This window comes from Chiloscyllium punctatum, chromosome 32 (assembly GCF_047496795.1).
Source record: "Chiloscyllium punctatum isolate Juve2018m chromosome 32, sChiPun1.3, whole genome shotgun sequence".
NCBI classification, from domain to species: domain Eukaryota; kingdom Metazoa; phylum Chordata; class Chondrichthyes; order Orectolobiformes; family Hemiscylliidae; genus Chiloscyllium; species Chiloscyllium punctatum.
The window spans coordinates 43,962,444-43,976,923 of record NC_092770.1 but is presented as its reverse complement, the minus strand read 5'-3'; the positions used below and the strand labels follow the sequence as shown (position 1 = coordinate 43,976,923).

The window sequence follows — 14,480 nt, the reverse complement described above, 5'->3', positions numbered from 1 at the left end:
TTTACTACCTGAGCCTAACCTCCATTTAGGGAGATCAGTTTGCTTTGTATTGTTTCCCATATGATCATAATTTTGTTAAGTTCCTCTCTCACCACCTGGATTAAAACCATGACAAATATTCTTTGAAGAAAGAATCAAAATATTTGTTCATTTCATCCTCTCTTTCTTAATTATCATCCCCCATTCTCTCTCTCTAGAGAAACAACTCTCACTTTTTATTTACTCGTTTTGCTTTTTTACGTACCTGTTGAAACTCTTGTTATTCGTTTTACATTCCTACCTATTTTTTTTTTCAAACTCTAATGTTTTTCTCTTGATTAATATTTTTAGTCATTCTCTGCTGTTCTTTATATCTTGACCAGGCATCTGACCCACTCATCTTTATATGGTTAAATGCTTTTCTCGTTGGTTTTGATGCTTCCTTTCATTTCTTTAGTTAAAGTGAGGCCTACCACCCACGGTTATCATTTTTCTTTATAGTGGGAATGTACTTATTCTGAAATACCCTAATAAATATTTACCTCTGCACCTGTATTTATCTATCCTCTAGCTAGAACGCCAGCCCACTTCACCAAGGTCAGCTTTCATACCCATATAGTACCCTTCTTCAGGCCAAAATACTAATCTCAGATCCATTCTTCTCCCTTTCAAACTGGATATAAAATTCATAAGGTCGCTGTTATCTAAGGTGCCTTTGCTCTGTTGTTATTAATCAATCCTGTTTCATTACATAGTATAGTGTAGTATAACATGCTGTGTGGTTGGTTATAGAGTCATGCAGCATGGAAGTGGACCCTTTGGTCCAATAGGCTGACCATGTTTCCAAACTAAACTAGTCCCATGTGCCCATGTTTGGCCCATATCCCTCATACATATCTAAATGTCTTTTAAATGTTTTACCTGTACCACATCCACAGCATGAACAGCTGTGTGGAAGAAAGTTGCCCCTCATATTCTTTTTAAATTTTTCTCCTCTTTTATTTTAAAACCCTGTAGTTTTTAACTCTTTCCCCCCACCCCCCCACCCCAGCCAAATATTGCTATTCACCTTATCTATGCACCTCACGATTTTATAAACCTCTATGCGGTCAAACTTCAAACTTCTACATGCCAGTGTAAAAGGTCCAAGCCTATCCAGCCTGTTTTATAAGTCAAAACCTCCATTCCCAGCAACATCCTGGTAAATCTTTTCTGAACCCTCTCCAATTTAGTCATATCCTTCCTATAGCTGGGTAACCAGAACTGCACACAGTACTCCAGGAGAGGCCTCGTCAATGTCCTGTACGACCTCAACCTGACCTCTCGACTCCTATACTCAAAGATCTGAGCAATGAAGGCAAGTGTCCAAAATGTCACCTTAACCATCTTGTTTACCTATACCACAAATTTCAAAGAATTATGTACCTGGACCTCTAGATCTTTCTGTTCTATAACACTAAGGGCCCTGCCATTAATTGTAAAAATTCTGCTCTTGTTTGATTTAATTTATTGTAGTCCCATAAAACTAAGTATAGTGAAAAGCTTTGTTTTGCAAGCAATACAGGCAGACCATAGCAAATGCGGACATACAGATCATAGTGTGTTTAGATAGATGAAGGAAGACAAGGTTACGGCTGCACAGGAGGTGCGCAAAGCAAGAACAACATTATTTGAAGTTAGTTTGTTTTACTTAATTGTTTAACTAAAATGCAATGCCTCATTTATCCAAATTAAACTCTATCTACTTCCCCTCAACCCATTGACCCAATTGATCAAACATGCTTTGTAATCTTGGATAACCTTCTTCACTGTCCACTATACCTCCAATTTTGGGGTCATCTGCAAACTTACTATCCATATCTCCTATATTATCATCCAAATCATTTATCTAAATGACAAACAAAATTGAACCAGGACCAATCCCTGTAGAACTTTGCTGCTCACAGGCCTCCAGTCCGAAAAACAACCCTTCACCATCCCACTCTGTCTCCTATTGTCAAGCCAATTTTGTATCCATTTGGCAAGTTCACGCTGAATCCCATGTGATCTAACTTTACCAACTAGTCCACCACACCATGCAGAACCTTGTCAAAGGCGTTACTAAAGTCCAATTGATGCTGTAAGACTACTTAAAAGCATTCTATGAACTTCTCATCCGGACTAATACTGAGAATCTGAATTTTCCAGTTTATCTAGCCACACAGTCATGCAGTATGGAAACAAACCCTTTTGTCCAACCAATTCATGCCAACTATAAACCCAAACTTTACTAGTCCCACCTACCTGCACTTGGCCCATATCCACCACTTTCTCTGGAAGTTCATTCCGCACGCTATTACCTGCTACACCTGGTTTCCAGCTTTCTGTGTTTCATGTATAAGTACCCCGAAATTCTTTTGTGTTGCAGCTTTCTCTAATTTGCTATTTAAACAATATTCTGTTCTTTTGTTCTCCCTTTCAAAGTGAACAACTTCACATTTTCCCACATTATACTTCATTTGGCAACTTTTTGCTTGCTTTAAGTATTAATATCACTCTTTAAACTGTTTGTATTCCTCTTATAACCTGTCTTTGCACCTATTTTTGTGTTGTCTGCAAGTTTGGCTACAATACGTTCACTTCCTTTCTCCAAGTAATTGATTCATATTGTAAACAGTTGTAGTCTCAGCACTGATCCCTGTATAATCCACTTGGTCACAGGGCATTAACCCGAAAACTGATTCCGTATTCCCACCCACAATTTTCTACCATTACGCTGATTCTCTGTCTGTGCCAGTAGATTACCTCCAGCATCTTGTGACTTAACCTTTTTGAGAAATGCCTTGTTGAATGCCTTCTGGAAGTCCAGTTACAGTACAGTTACTGGTTGTCCTCTATCCACTCTGGTTGAAATTTCCTCAGAAAACTGACAAGATTTCCCTTTCATGATGCCATGCTGATTCTACTTGATCAGATTATGATTTTCCAAGTGTTCTGCTATTGCTTCCTTAATGATTCCAATACTTTTCCAACAATAGATGTGATGCTAATCAGCCAATAGTTGCCCGTTTTTGCTTCCCTCCCATTTTGTATGGGGATGTCACATTAGCAGATTTCCAATCCTCTGGTACTACTTCAGAACTCAACAATTTTGTAAAATTACAACCAATGCATTCACTATCTCTGTATCTACCTCTTTTAGGATCTTAGGGTGCAAGCCAACAGGGCCATGGGATTTACCTGCCTTTTAAACTCATTTATTTGTCTGATGCTACTTCTTTTGTGAAGGTGATGGTCTTATAATTTTTTTCCCCATTTTTTTTGTATTATTAGGATGTTTGAAATATTTTCCGATATAAACAGCATAGTAGTCAGCACAGTAACATTTGATAGGAGAAAGTGAGGACTGCAGATGCTGGAGATCAGAGCTGAAAAATGTGTTGCTGGAAAAGTGCAGCAGGTCAGGCAGCATCTAAGGATCAGGGGAATCGACGTTTCAGGCATAAGCCCTTCTTCAGGAATGAAGAAGGTGTGCCAAGCAGGCCGCTCCAGTTTCCTCCCACAGTCCAAAAATGTGCAGGTTAGGTGAATTGGCCATGCTAAATTGCCCCTAGTGTTAGGTGAAGGGGTAAATGTAGGGGAATGGGTCTGGGTGGGTTGTGAGTCGGTGTGGACTTGTTGGGCCGAAGGGCCTGTTTCCACACTAAGTCATCAATCTAATCTAATTAAAAGGTAGGGAGGAGGGACTTGGGGGAGGGGCGTTGGGAATGCGATAGGTGGAAGGAGGTTAAGGTGAGGGTGATAGGCCGGAGAGGGGGTGGGGGCGGAGAGGTTGGGAAGATGATTGTAGGTCAAGAAGGCGGTGCTGAGTCCGAGGGTTGGGGCTGAGATAAGGTGGGGAAGGGGAAACGAGGAAGCTGGAGAAATCTGCATTTATCCCTTGTGGTTGGAGGGTTCCTAGGTGGAAGATGAGGCGCTCTTCCTCCAGGCGTCGTGTTACCATGGTCTGGCGATGGAGGAGGCCAAGGACCTGCATGTCCTTGGTGGAGTGGGAGGGGGAGTTAAAGTGATCCACCACGGGGCAGTTAGGTTGGTTGGTGCGGGTGTCCCAGAGGGGATCTCTGAAACGTTCTGCAAGTAGGCGGCCTGTCTCCCCAATGTAGAGGAGGTCACTTCGGGAGCAGCGGATGCAGTAAATGAGGTGTGTGGAGGTGCAGGTGAATTTCTGACAGTTATGGAAGGATCCCTTGGGGCCTTGGAGGGAAGTGAGGGGGGAGGTGTGGTCGCAAGTTTTGCATTTCTTGCGGTTGCAGGGGAAGGTGCCGGAATTGAGGTTGGGTTGGTGGGGGGTGTGGACCTGACGAGGGAGTTGCGGAGGGAGTGGTCTTTCCAGAACGCTGATAGGGGAGGGGAGGGAAAGATATCCTTGGTGGTGGGGTCTGTCTGGAGGTGGCGGAAATGATGAAGGATGATACGATGTATCTGGAGGTTGGTGGAGATGCGGTGGAGAGCATTGTCATCCACGTCTGAGGTGAAATTGCAGTCTTTAGAGAAGGAGGCCATCTGGGTTGTTCGGTATTGGAATTGGTCCTCCTGGGAGCAGATGCAGTGGAGGGAAAGGAATTGGGAATATGGGATGGCGTTTTTACAGGGGGCAGGGTGAGAGGAGGTGTAATCTAGGTAGCTGTCGGAGTTGGTCGATTTATAGTAATTGTCAGTGTTGAGTCGGTCGCCCGAGATAGAAATGGAGAGATCTAGGAAGGGGAGGGAGGATCTGAGACGGTCCAGGTAAATTTGAGGTCGGGATGGAAGGGGTTAGTAAAGTGGATGAACTGTTCAACCTCCTCATGGGAGCACAAGGTAGTGCCGATACAGTCATCAATGTAGTGGAGGAAAAGGTTGGGGGGTGGTGCCAGTGTAGCTGTGGAAGATGGACTGTTCCACATATCCTACAAAGAGGCAGGCATAGCTGGGGCCCCTGCGGGTGCCCATGGCTACTCCTTTGATTTGGAGGAAGTGGGATGATTAGAAAGAGAAGTTGTTCAGGGTGAGGACCAGTTCAGTCAGTCGAAGGAGGGTGTCAGTGGAAGGGTACTGGTTGGGTCGGCGGGAAAGGAAGAAGCGGAGGACTTTGAGGCCTTTGTGATGGGGGATGGAGGTGTATAGGGACTGGATGTCCATGGTGAAGATAAGGCATTGGGGGCCGGGGAAGCGAAAATCATGGAGGGCGTGGTTGGTATCCCGAACATAGGTGGGGAGTTCTTGGACTAAGGGGGACAGGACCGTGTCGAGGTATGCAGAGATGATTTCGTTGGGGCAGGAGCAGGCTGAGGCAATGGGTCGGCCGGGACAGTCAGGTTTGTGGATTTTGGGTAGGAGGTAAAAATGGGTGGTGCGGGGTTGTGGGACTATGAGGTTGGAGGCAGTGGATTGGAGATCCCCTGAGGTGATGAAGTTATGGATGGTCTGGGAGATGATGGTTTGGTGGTGGGAGGTGGGGTCATGGTCAAGGGGGCAGTAGGAGGAAGTGTCCGCGAGCTGGCGTTTAGTCTTAGCAATGTAGAAATCGGTGCGCCAAACTACCACCGCGCCTCCCTTGTCTGCCGGTTTGATAGTGAGGTTGGGGTTGGAGCGGGGGGGGTGGAGGGCTGCATGTTGCGAGGGTGAGAAGTTGGATTGGGTGAGAGGGGTGGACAGGTTGAGGCGGTCAATGTTTTGGCGGCAGTTGGCGATGAAGAGATCAAGGGTGGGTAAGAGGCCAGCACGGGGTGTCCAGGTGGATGGGGCGTGTTGGAGGCGGGAGAAGGGGTTGTCAGAGGGTGGGTGAGAATCCTGGTTGGAGAAGTAGGCCCAGAGGCGAAGGCGGCAGAAGAAATGCTCGATGTCTCGCTGCATGTTGAACTCGTTAATCCGGGAGCATGAAGGTGAGGCCTCTGCTGAGGACTGATCCTTTCATCCTCGGAGAGGAGGAGGGCTGGAGGGATGGTGAAAATACAGCAGGGCTGGGAGCTAGAACCTGGTGTGGGGCTGGACGGTCAGGGACAGGGCTGGGGCTGGAAGGTATGCCTTCTTCAAACACCGCAATTTCCCCTCAGACCTGGTTGACGATGCTCTCCACCGCATCTCCTCCACTTCCTGCTCCTCCGCCCTTAAACCCCACCACCAGGACAGAACCCCACTGGTCCTCACCCACCACCCCACCAACCTCCAAATACATCGTATCATCCTTCGTCATTTCCGCCACCTCCAGACAGACCCCACCGCCAAGGATATCTTTCCCTCCCCTCCCTTATCAGCGTTCCGGAAAGACCTTAGTCCAAGAACTCCCTCGTCAGGTCCACACCCCCCACCAACCCAACCTCCATTCCCGGCACCTTCCCCTGCAACCTCAAGAAATGCAAAACTTGTGCCCACACCCTGTCTCCCAGGGTTGGCTGTTTCTCACTGGGGAGTGTGGGATCAAGTTAAAATAAGTTAAAGTAAGTGGCGAAAATAGCCTCTCCTTCAGCAATCACAGCATGAGTTTGTGACAGTAGAATCCGAAATACAGGTCTTACAAGAGCCCCTTTATACACTATTCTTAAATATATTACATTTCCATTACTATGGTGTTACATTTTTAATCTCTAGTACACAACCCTGGGAGACAGGAAATGGGTTAAAACATGTACAAAGTGCTGGCTGCTACTTCTGATGGGACATCTGTCCCTTCTGCTTGCACAATTAGGAGGTGTTAGTCCTTTTGTCTTTTAAGTTAGTAAATATTAATAAAAATGCTAGGCCTGTATGCTCTAAATACATCAAAAATTGTACCTATACTTAAGAAAAGTATAAAGAATATCAAACTGATTACTGTAGCTGGGTTGTGAGATTTATTTACTTTTTCCCTGTATGAGTTTCATTCATTTATGCAATTTCATGGAAGCGCTGTTTTGTTTGTTAGTTTCTCAAAGGGATAATAGTCCAGTTAGAAATTTAACAGGTACTTAATCTGTTCAGGTTCAGGACAGGTTGGTAAGGGCTGATTAATATATATGTTTCATGGAGACTTGATGGGGATGGTAATGTTCTGTATGCTACACTTATTCAGAGTGTACTTGTAGCATGGACTGATAAGACGTGAAAATGCAATAATAGGTTTGAAAGAATTGTTTTATGAATGAATGAAACCGTGTTATAATAAATCACGAGTTAATCAAGAGTTATGCATGAATGGGAACCTGGTATTAATGAATAAAGCAAGCTGGTGATTGAAGCAATAAAGATAGGAGAAAGTGAGGACTGCAGATGCTGGAGATCAGAGTCAAGAATGTGATGCTGGAAAAGCACAGATGGTCAGGCAGTATCCAAGGAGCAGGAGAATCAATGTTTCGGGCATAAGTCCTTCATCAGGAATGAAGATTAGTCATCTCTTAATAAAGATAACCTATAACGCAACATCACATAACACAATATCCCACAGTGGAGGTAATCTGATTGTTTTGGGATAGGGAGAGGTGTTGAATTGTAGTGCTATCTTGCAGTACTCTGAATTACTGAGACCAGATACTAAGCAAGAAAATATTTCCAGGTCAAATGTGCTGCATGTCTGGATCAAGTCTCTGACAATAAGCTTCATGGAAGGTTCTAAGAAGGGGAAATCAGCCCTTTGGAAGTTTAGGCAACTTCTTTGCCAGGGTAAAAGCCAGAACTTGCACAAGATTCTTCCCAGCTTGCATCCCATCTCTGTTGATCCAGGTGTTGGAATATTTGAGTAATCATATTGCATCAGAATTTTGCTTGACTAGAGGCAGTCTGACTATTTTAGTACTACTTTCAAAGAAGCGACATCATAAAGCCATCTCTCAGTTACAATTTTTGACTGTACTACAATTCTTTATCTGAAATTCCAAAATCCGAAAAGCTCTGAAATCAGAAGTTTTTTCTTCAAGTTTTTTTCTGTATAATGAGGTTGTTTGGCATACGAACAGGTGACCCAGCTCCACACCCACGTCACTCAGACGTGAAGTGGCAGCACTGGCAGGCGTCAACTGTGTCTCAGTATTTGTACTAGTCACACGTCAGTCTGCTGTTCGGTAAGATTTTTAAAATTTCACTGTGAAAGTGTCATTTGTTCTGAAATCCAATAAACGATTGGACCCGAAAATTTCAGATGAAGAATTGCGTACCTGTGTCATTTGTTGGAAGCCAAGTCAATTGCATATGTTATAATTTTCATCATAAAATTTAGTGTAATGAAGATATTGTTCTTGCTTTGAAATAGATTCTTAACTGTTCAATTAGAGTCATAGAGATGTACAGCATGGAAACAGACCCTTCGGTCCAACCTGTCCATGCCGACCAGATATCTCAACCCAATCTAGTCCCACCAGCCAGCACCCGGCGCACATCCTTCCAAACCCTTCCTATTCGCATACCCATCCAAATGCCTTTTAAATGTTGTAATTGTACCAGCCCGAACATGTTTTCAAAGTTTAAAATAAAAGCAAAGAAATATTACATTACAGTGTTTCATCTCTTCGGCTTGCATACCAAGATCTGGAAATACAAAGAAAAAAGGAAGATGAGAAATTGAATAAGTTGGAAGGCAAGAAGAAGGAGCAAGCAGAGCGATTGGGCATGGGCTTCAGCAGCAGAGCGTAAGTGCCTTTTACTATATCACTGCTTACTTGGGAGGTTGGAGGCAAAAGGTAACAAACTGGAAAGAACATTTAAACTAGATGGTGCAGTAAGTTTGTAGGAGATCTTGCAGTGCCGTGGGTAACATCCATGCCTGTTAGGTTAGAAGGGCTGAATTCATGTTCAACTTGAGGACTTCGATTGTCAAAAAATATGCACTTATAACTTGGCCAAACAGGTCCAGAATCTGCTTTCCAATCCTTTCAGCGTACACCAGTGGCAGGTGCTATGACTGGGAGTGATTCCTGATCAGCCACATGATGGAAAGAAATTAAAGCCTCTGCCATAATTATCCATAATTCAAAAGTACAACATGCATATGTATAATAGTAAATGTTGCCACAGCAACTCTGACTCCTTGGGGCTTAATTGACTGGATACCTGGCACATCCACCTATTGTACTGTTTACTACCTTCTCCCAGCTCCACCCCCTCCCATTTATCTCTCCACTCCCTGCCTTCATTCCTAATGAAGGGCTTTTGCCCAAAAGGTCAATTTTCCTGCTCCTCGGACGCTGCCTGACCTGTGCTTTTCAAGCACCACTCTAATCTAGACCATGGATCAAATTGGTGGCAACAGCTAGGGTTTTGATCCCCATTCCAACTGGGCTGCATTTGGAACCTTACTCCATTTCTGTGTTGCTGGTTATGTTTGCTACTGTTCAGACCTACATCTGGGCAGAGAACACATGAAGCAAGTTAGTACTGAATAGAATGTACATATGCATGGAAAAACAGAACTTCTGCCATTGAACTAAGAGGTGGGCTTTTCTTGCGGAGGTGGACAATTTTAGGACAAGTCAAAGTTTGCATAATTTTAGGTTCATTGCATGTGCCTTGCGATGCGTGATCCAAGCATAATAGAAACTTGATGACGATGCTTTGCTTATCCTAACCAGCAATAATAATCCTTCAGGTAAGTAAGAACTAAAATAACAAGCAATGAGTATCTCTAAATAGAAATAACTAATAATTGCCTTCCTCCCAAGCATTATTTAGCCTTATGCAAAGCCACCTTCTTCATACAATGGTAAGTATGTAAAACTATGGCCAGAGCTTCTAAAATCTAAGCTTTAATAAATGTCTTAGAATATAAAACATAAAATAGTACAGCGTAGGAACGGGTCCTTCAGTTCACCATGTCTGTGCCAACCATAATGCCTCTCTAAACTAATCCCATCTGCCTGCACATGGTCTGTATCCCTGTACTTCCTGTCTGTTCCTGTGTTTGTCGAAATGCCTCTTAAACATTGCTATCATATCTATTTCTACCAGCTCCACTGGCAGTGTGGTCCAGGTATCCACCACCATTTTGCGTAACAAAACTTGTCTTGCACATTTCCTTAAACTTTTGCCCTCTCATTTTAAACCCAAGCCCCGAGTATTTGAAATTTCCACTCTGGGAAAAAGACTCCCATTATCTGCCTTATCCAGGCCTCTCATAATTTCATTTACTTCTATTGGATCGCTCCCTCAACTTTTCGCTGTCGCAGAAAACAGTCCTTGTTTGTCCAGTCTCTCCTTATTACAAATACATTGCAATCTAGGCAACATCCTTTTGCATCTTATCCAAGCCTCCACACCCTTCCTGTAGTGATAACTATACACTGTACTCCAAATGTAGCCTTATTACAACTTTTACATAGTTGCAACGTGACTTGCCAACTTTTATACTCCATGCTCCACTTCAACTTTCCCTCCTACTCCCCAGGTACATGCAAGTCCTGGGCTGCCTCCACTGCTAAATCAAAGCCACCCACCAACCGGAGGAAGAAAGCCTCCTCTTCCACCTTGGGACCCATCAAACATTTTGCATCAACATCAATTCCGCTAGTTTCCAAATCCCCCCCCCCACCACCTCATCCTAGAGTCAACCCTCCATCTCGGTACTGCCCTCTTGATCTGTGCTACCTGTCCATCTTTCTTTCCATCTATCCACTCCACCCTCCCCACCAATCTATCACAATCACACCTGCATCCATCCATCATGTTCCCACCTATCCACTCCACCCCGACCTCACTACTTATCTCTCGGTCCCCTTCCCCCTCCACATTCCTCACCAAGGCCTTATGACCGAAACGTCAACTGTCCTGCTCCTCGGATGCTGCCTGACCTACTGTGCTTTTTCAGCGCCATCCTTTTCGAGTCTGACATCTCCAACATCTGCAGTATTCCCTTTCTCCCAACTGATGAAGGCAGGTATGCCTTCTTTACACTTTCTTTATCCACTTGTGTTGCCATGTTCAGAAAGCTTTGGACTTGCAACACCATTTATTGTATATTTCCATTTTACATTTTACCTCCCCAAATATATCACGTCACATTTGTCTGGATAAAACTCCATCTACAATTTCTCTGTCCAAGTTTCCAACTGATCTATATCCTTTGACAACCTTCCTCATTAGCCACAATTTTCTTGTCATCTGCTTGTTAATCAGGCCACCTACATTTTCATTCGAAATCATTTATGTAAATTACAAACAACAGAGGTCACAGAACTGATCCTTGCAGAATACCAGACCTCAAGTCAGAAAAACAACCTTCCACAACTACTCTGTCTTGTATGATCAAGTTAAATTTGATATAAAATTAGCAAGTCACTGTGGGTACCATATAATTTAAATCTTCTGGACCAGCCTACCATTATTTCATATTTCATTTACAATTTGATTTCAATTAAAGTGCGACACTACATTTTTAAAATTTAAAACAATAACCAGCCATTATTGTTTTGAATGGCAGACCAGGCTTGAAGAGCCACATGACCAGCCCTTGCTCAGATTTTGAACATTCTTGCTAGCAGGTATTTTTCTTCACACTTTCTGACAGATGCTTAATGTGTAAAGTCTTTTGTTTATCTGCAAAGTAGCAGTGTTGCTTTGATTTACCTAACAGTCCTCTAGATTAACAACTCACTTTTTTGTTTTAGCCATATATATTCAGATGTTCACAACACATCATCAAAATGGATAAAGAGCTCAAATGTAATCATTTCAAGTTTGCTGATGACACAAAAATTGGCAAGAGTGGTGAGGAGGATGTAAAGAGGCTTCAGGGCAATTTAGACAAATTCAGTTTTACGTTCCTTCCAATTTCCAGCTCCTGCACTGACCTGTATCTGCATGGTATGCATGGAACCTCAGAGCTGCTATGTGGCTTAGAAGGAGCATTAGGTGAGTGGGCAACCAATGGGAGATCTAGTATAACATGAATAAATATGAAGTTGTCCACTTTGGTAGGAAAATTTGAAAAGTAGTGCATTATTTAAAGACAGATTGGGAAAGATTGATATACAAAGGATCCCAGGCATCCTTGTACACCGGTGATTGCAAGCAAGCCTGAAGGTGCAGCAAGTTGCAAGGGAGTTTGAGAACAAGAGCAAAGAATTCTTACCAAAATAGTACAGGTCATCGGTGAGACCAGTCCTGCAGTATTGTGTGCACTTTTTATCTCCATATTTAAGAAGAGATATTCTTGCAATCAAGGGAGTGGAGTGAAGTTCACCAGACTGATTCCTGGGTTGGCAGATCTGTGGTCTGAGGAGAGATTGAGTCAGTTGGACCTGTATTTGCTAGAGTTTAGAAAAATGAAAGGGAATCTGATTGAAATGTAAAGCATGCTGATAGGTCTGGACTGGCTGACTGATGTAATGTAATTTTCCCTGGCAAAGTGGCCCAGAATGTATGTTTGTAATGCGCTCACCTATAATTTTCTTTATCTTGTTTTATTACACACCTATATCATTTTTGTTGCATCTACATTTATATTGATAATTTTATTGGAAGCTGCCAGTATGAACATGTTGAACTATAATTACACTCTTCAGTTATTGGAGATTTTTAGTACGTGACTTTTATTTCTCTCAGCCTGTGCTGCAGGGAAACTTGTTGTTGAACCAACTTTATTTTTCTGTTTTATTTTAATGTTACCATCCATTTTGATGTTTAATTGTGAGTAGAATCAAATATAATTTTTTAAACCACGTCCAGCTGCTCTGCACCATCTATGGTTGCCTGAGAACTTCCTTTGTCCTTGGGTTTGTGTGTGGTGATTGAGTAGTGTGTGTTACAATTTTTCAACAGCCTGAACTCTGTGGTGAACGTGGTTATGGGGAAAGCTTCCCTGACAAGATATTTCAGTTATGTTACAAAACACTTTGTCTAAACCTGGGTGTTAGTTGTTGTTTTTACATTTTGAATTTGCCCATCAGTTTTTCTTAGTAAGATGCTAAATGCAATTAAATATAGCTTTGTGTTGTGCTATCTTATGTTCCGCTTTTTCTCTTTCATTCCTTGTAGGGGAGTTTCCCATTCTGTATTATCAGATATGCAAACTATAGAACAGGAGACACCGACTATTGCAAAATCTTCTAGGAGAAAGTATGATGATGATGATGAACCTGCTTTTACTACTTCTCATTCCAGGTAATAATCATATCCTCCTGTATTTGATCTTGAAGAAGAGTGTTAGGGTGGAGGAAAGATCATAATGGTAATCAGAAAGATTAGGTTTCAAAAAAGCATTGGGGCTGTTCCTGGTTATTTCCTCCACAGTGCACCCAAGGGTATAAGTGTCTTATAGTAGTATTGTGAATCATTGAATAGATCAAAAGATTTTCCTGTATAATTCAATAGCTTTGTAATTTTGTTCCCCTTGAACTTTTGAACATTTTCATCATTGAGTAAACAAAAAATGTTAACTTGGAGTTTTATAAAATGACTTTGAGAAAACATCAGGAAAAGACCTTTGCCATAAATTTACTCGTGTTAGGATGTAGGTTTGCTTGCTGAGCTGGAAAGTTCGTTTCAGACGTTTCATCACCATACTAGGTAACATCTTCAGTGAGCCTCTGGATGAAGTACTGGTGTTGTGTTTGGGTTTCCTTGGTTTGATGATGTCATTTCTTATGGTGACACCATTTCCTATTTTGATGTCATTTCCCTGTTCTTTTTCTCAGGGGGTGGTAAATGGGATCCAAGTCAGTGTTTGTTGATAGAGTTCTGGTTGAAATGCCATGCTTATAGGAATTCTCATGCATGTCTCTGTTTGGCTTGTCCTAGGATGGATGTGTTCTCCCAGTCGAAGTGGTGTCCTTCCTAATCTATATGTAAGGATACTAGTGAGAGAGGGTCATGTCATTTTGTGGCTAGTTGATGTTCATGTATCCTGGTGGCTAGTTTTCTGCCTGTTGTTCGATGTAGTCTGTGTTACAGTTCTTGCAAGGTATTTTGTAAATGACACTAGTTTTGCTTGTCTGTTTGTATAAGGTCTTTCAAGTTCATGAGCTGCAGTTTTAGTGTGTTGGTGGGTTTGTGGGCTACCATGATGCCAAGGGGTCTGAGTAGTCTGGCAGTCATTTCCAAGATGTCTTTGATATAGGGGAGAGCAGCTAAGGTTTCTGGACGCGTTCTGTCTGCTTGTTTGGGTTTGTTGCTGAGAAATCGGCGGACTGTGATCATTGGGTACCCGTTCTTTTTGAATATACTATAGGCGATTTTCCTCTGCTCTGCATAGTTTCTCTGTGCTGCAGTATGTGGTGGCTCATTTGAAATAATGTTCTGATGCAGCTTTGTTTGGGGATGTTGGGTTAATTGCTTCTGTAGTTCAATGTTTGGTCCGTATGTGTTGTTTTCCTGTAGACGCTGGTTTGAAGTTCCCCATTGGCTGTTCGCTCTACTGTGACATCTAGTTTGTTGTTGATTTCCTCCTTTTTTAGTGAATTTTATGCCAGTAAGGATATTATTGATGGTCTTGAAAGTTTCCTCTAATTTCTTTTTTGTTGTTTCGTGATGACAAACGTGTCATCCACATAGCAGACCCAAAGTTTGGGTTGGGTGGTTGG

General features: G+C 42.7%; 1 protein-coding gene across 3 annotated transcripts in view; it reads left to right on the top strand.

Moving 5' to 3' along the window:
- LOC140458121 (ADP-ribosylation factor GTPase-activating protein 3-like) overlaps positions 1–14,480 on the top strand; it is a 76,634-nt gene that overhangs the window by 39,729 nt on the left and 22,425 nt on the right. For all 3 annotated transcript variants that reach the window (XM_072552222.1, XM_072552221.1, XM_072552220.1), the window contains 2 exons: positions 8,466–8,597; positions 12,937–13,062. In XM_072552222.1, coding sequence (XP_072408323.1) covers positions 8,466–8,597; positions 12,937–13,062 — 258 coding nt within the window. The remainder of the gene's footprint in view (positions 1–8,465; positions 8,598–12,936; positions 13,063–14,480) is intronic.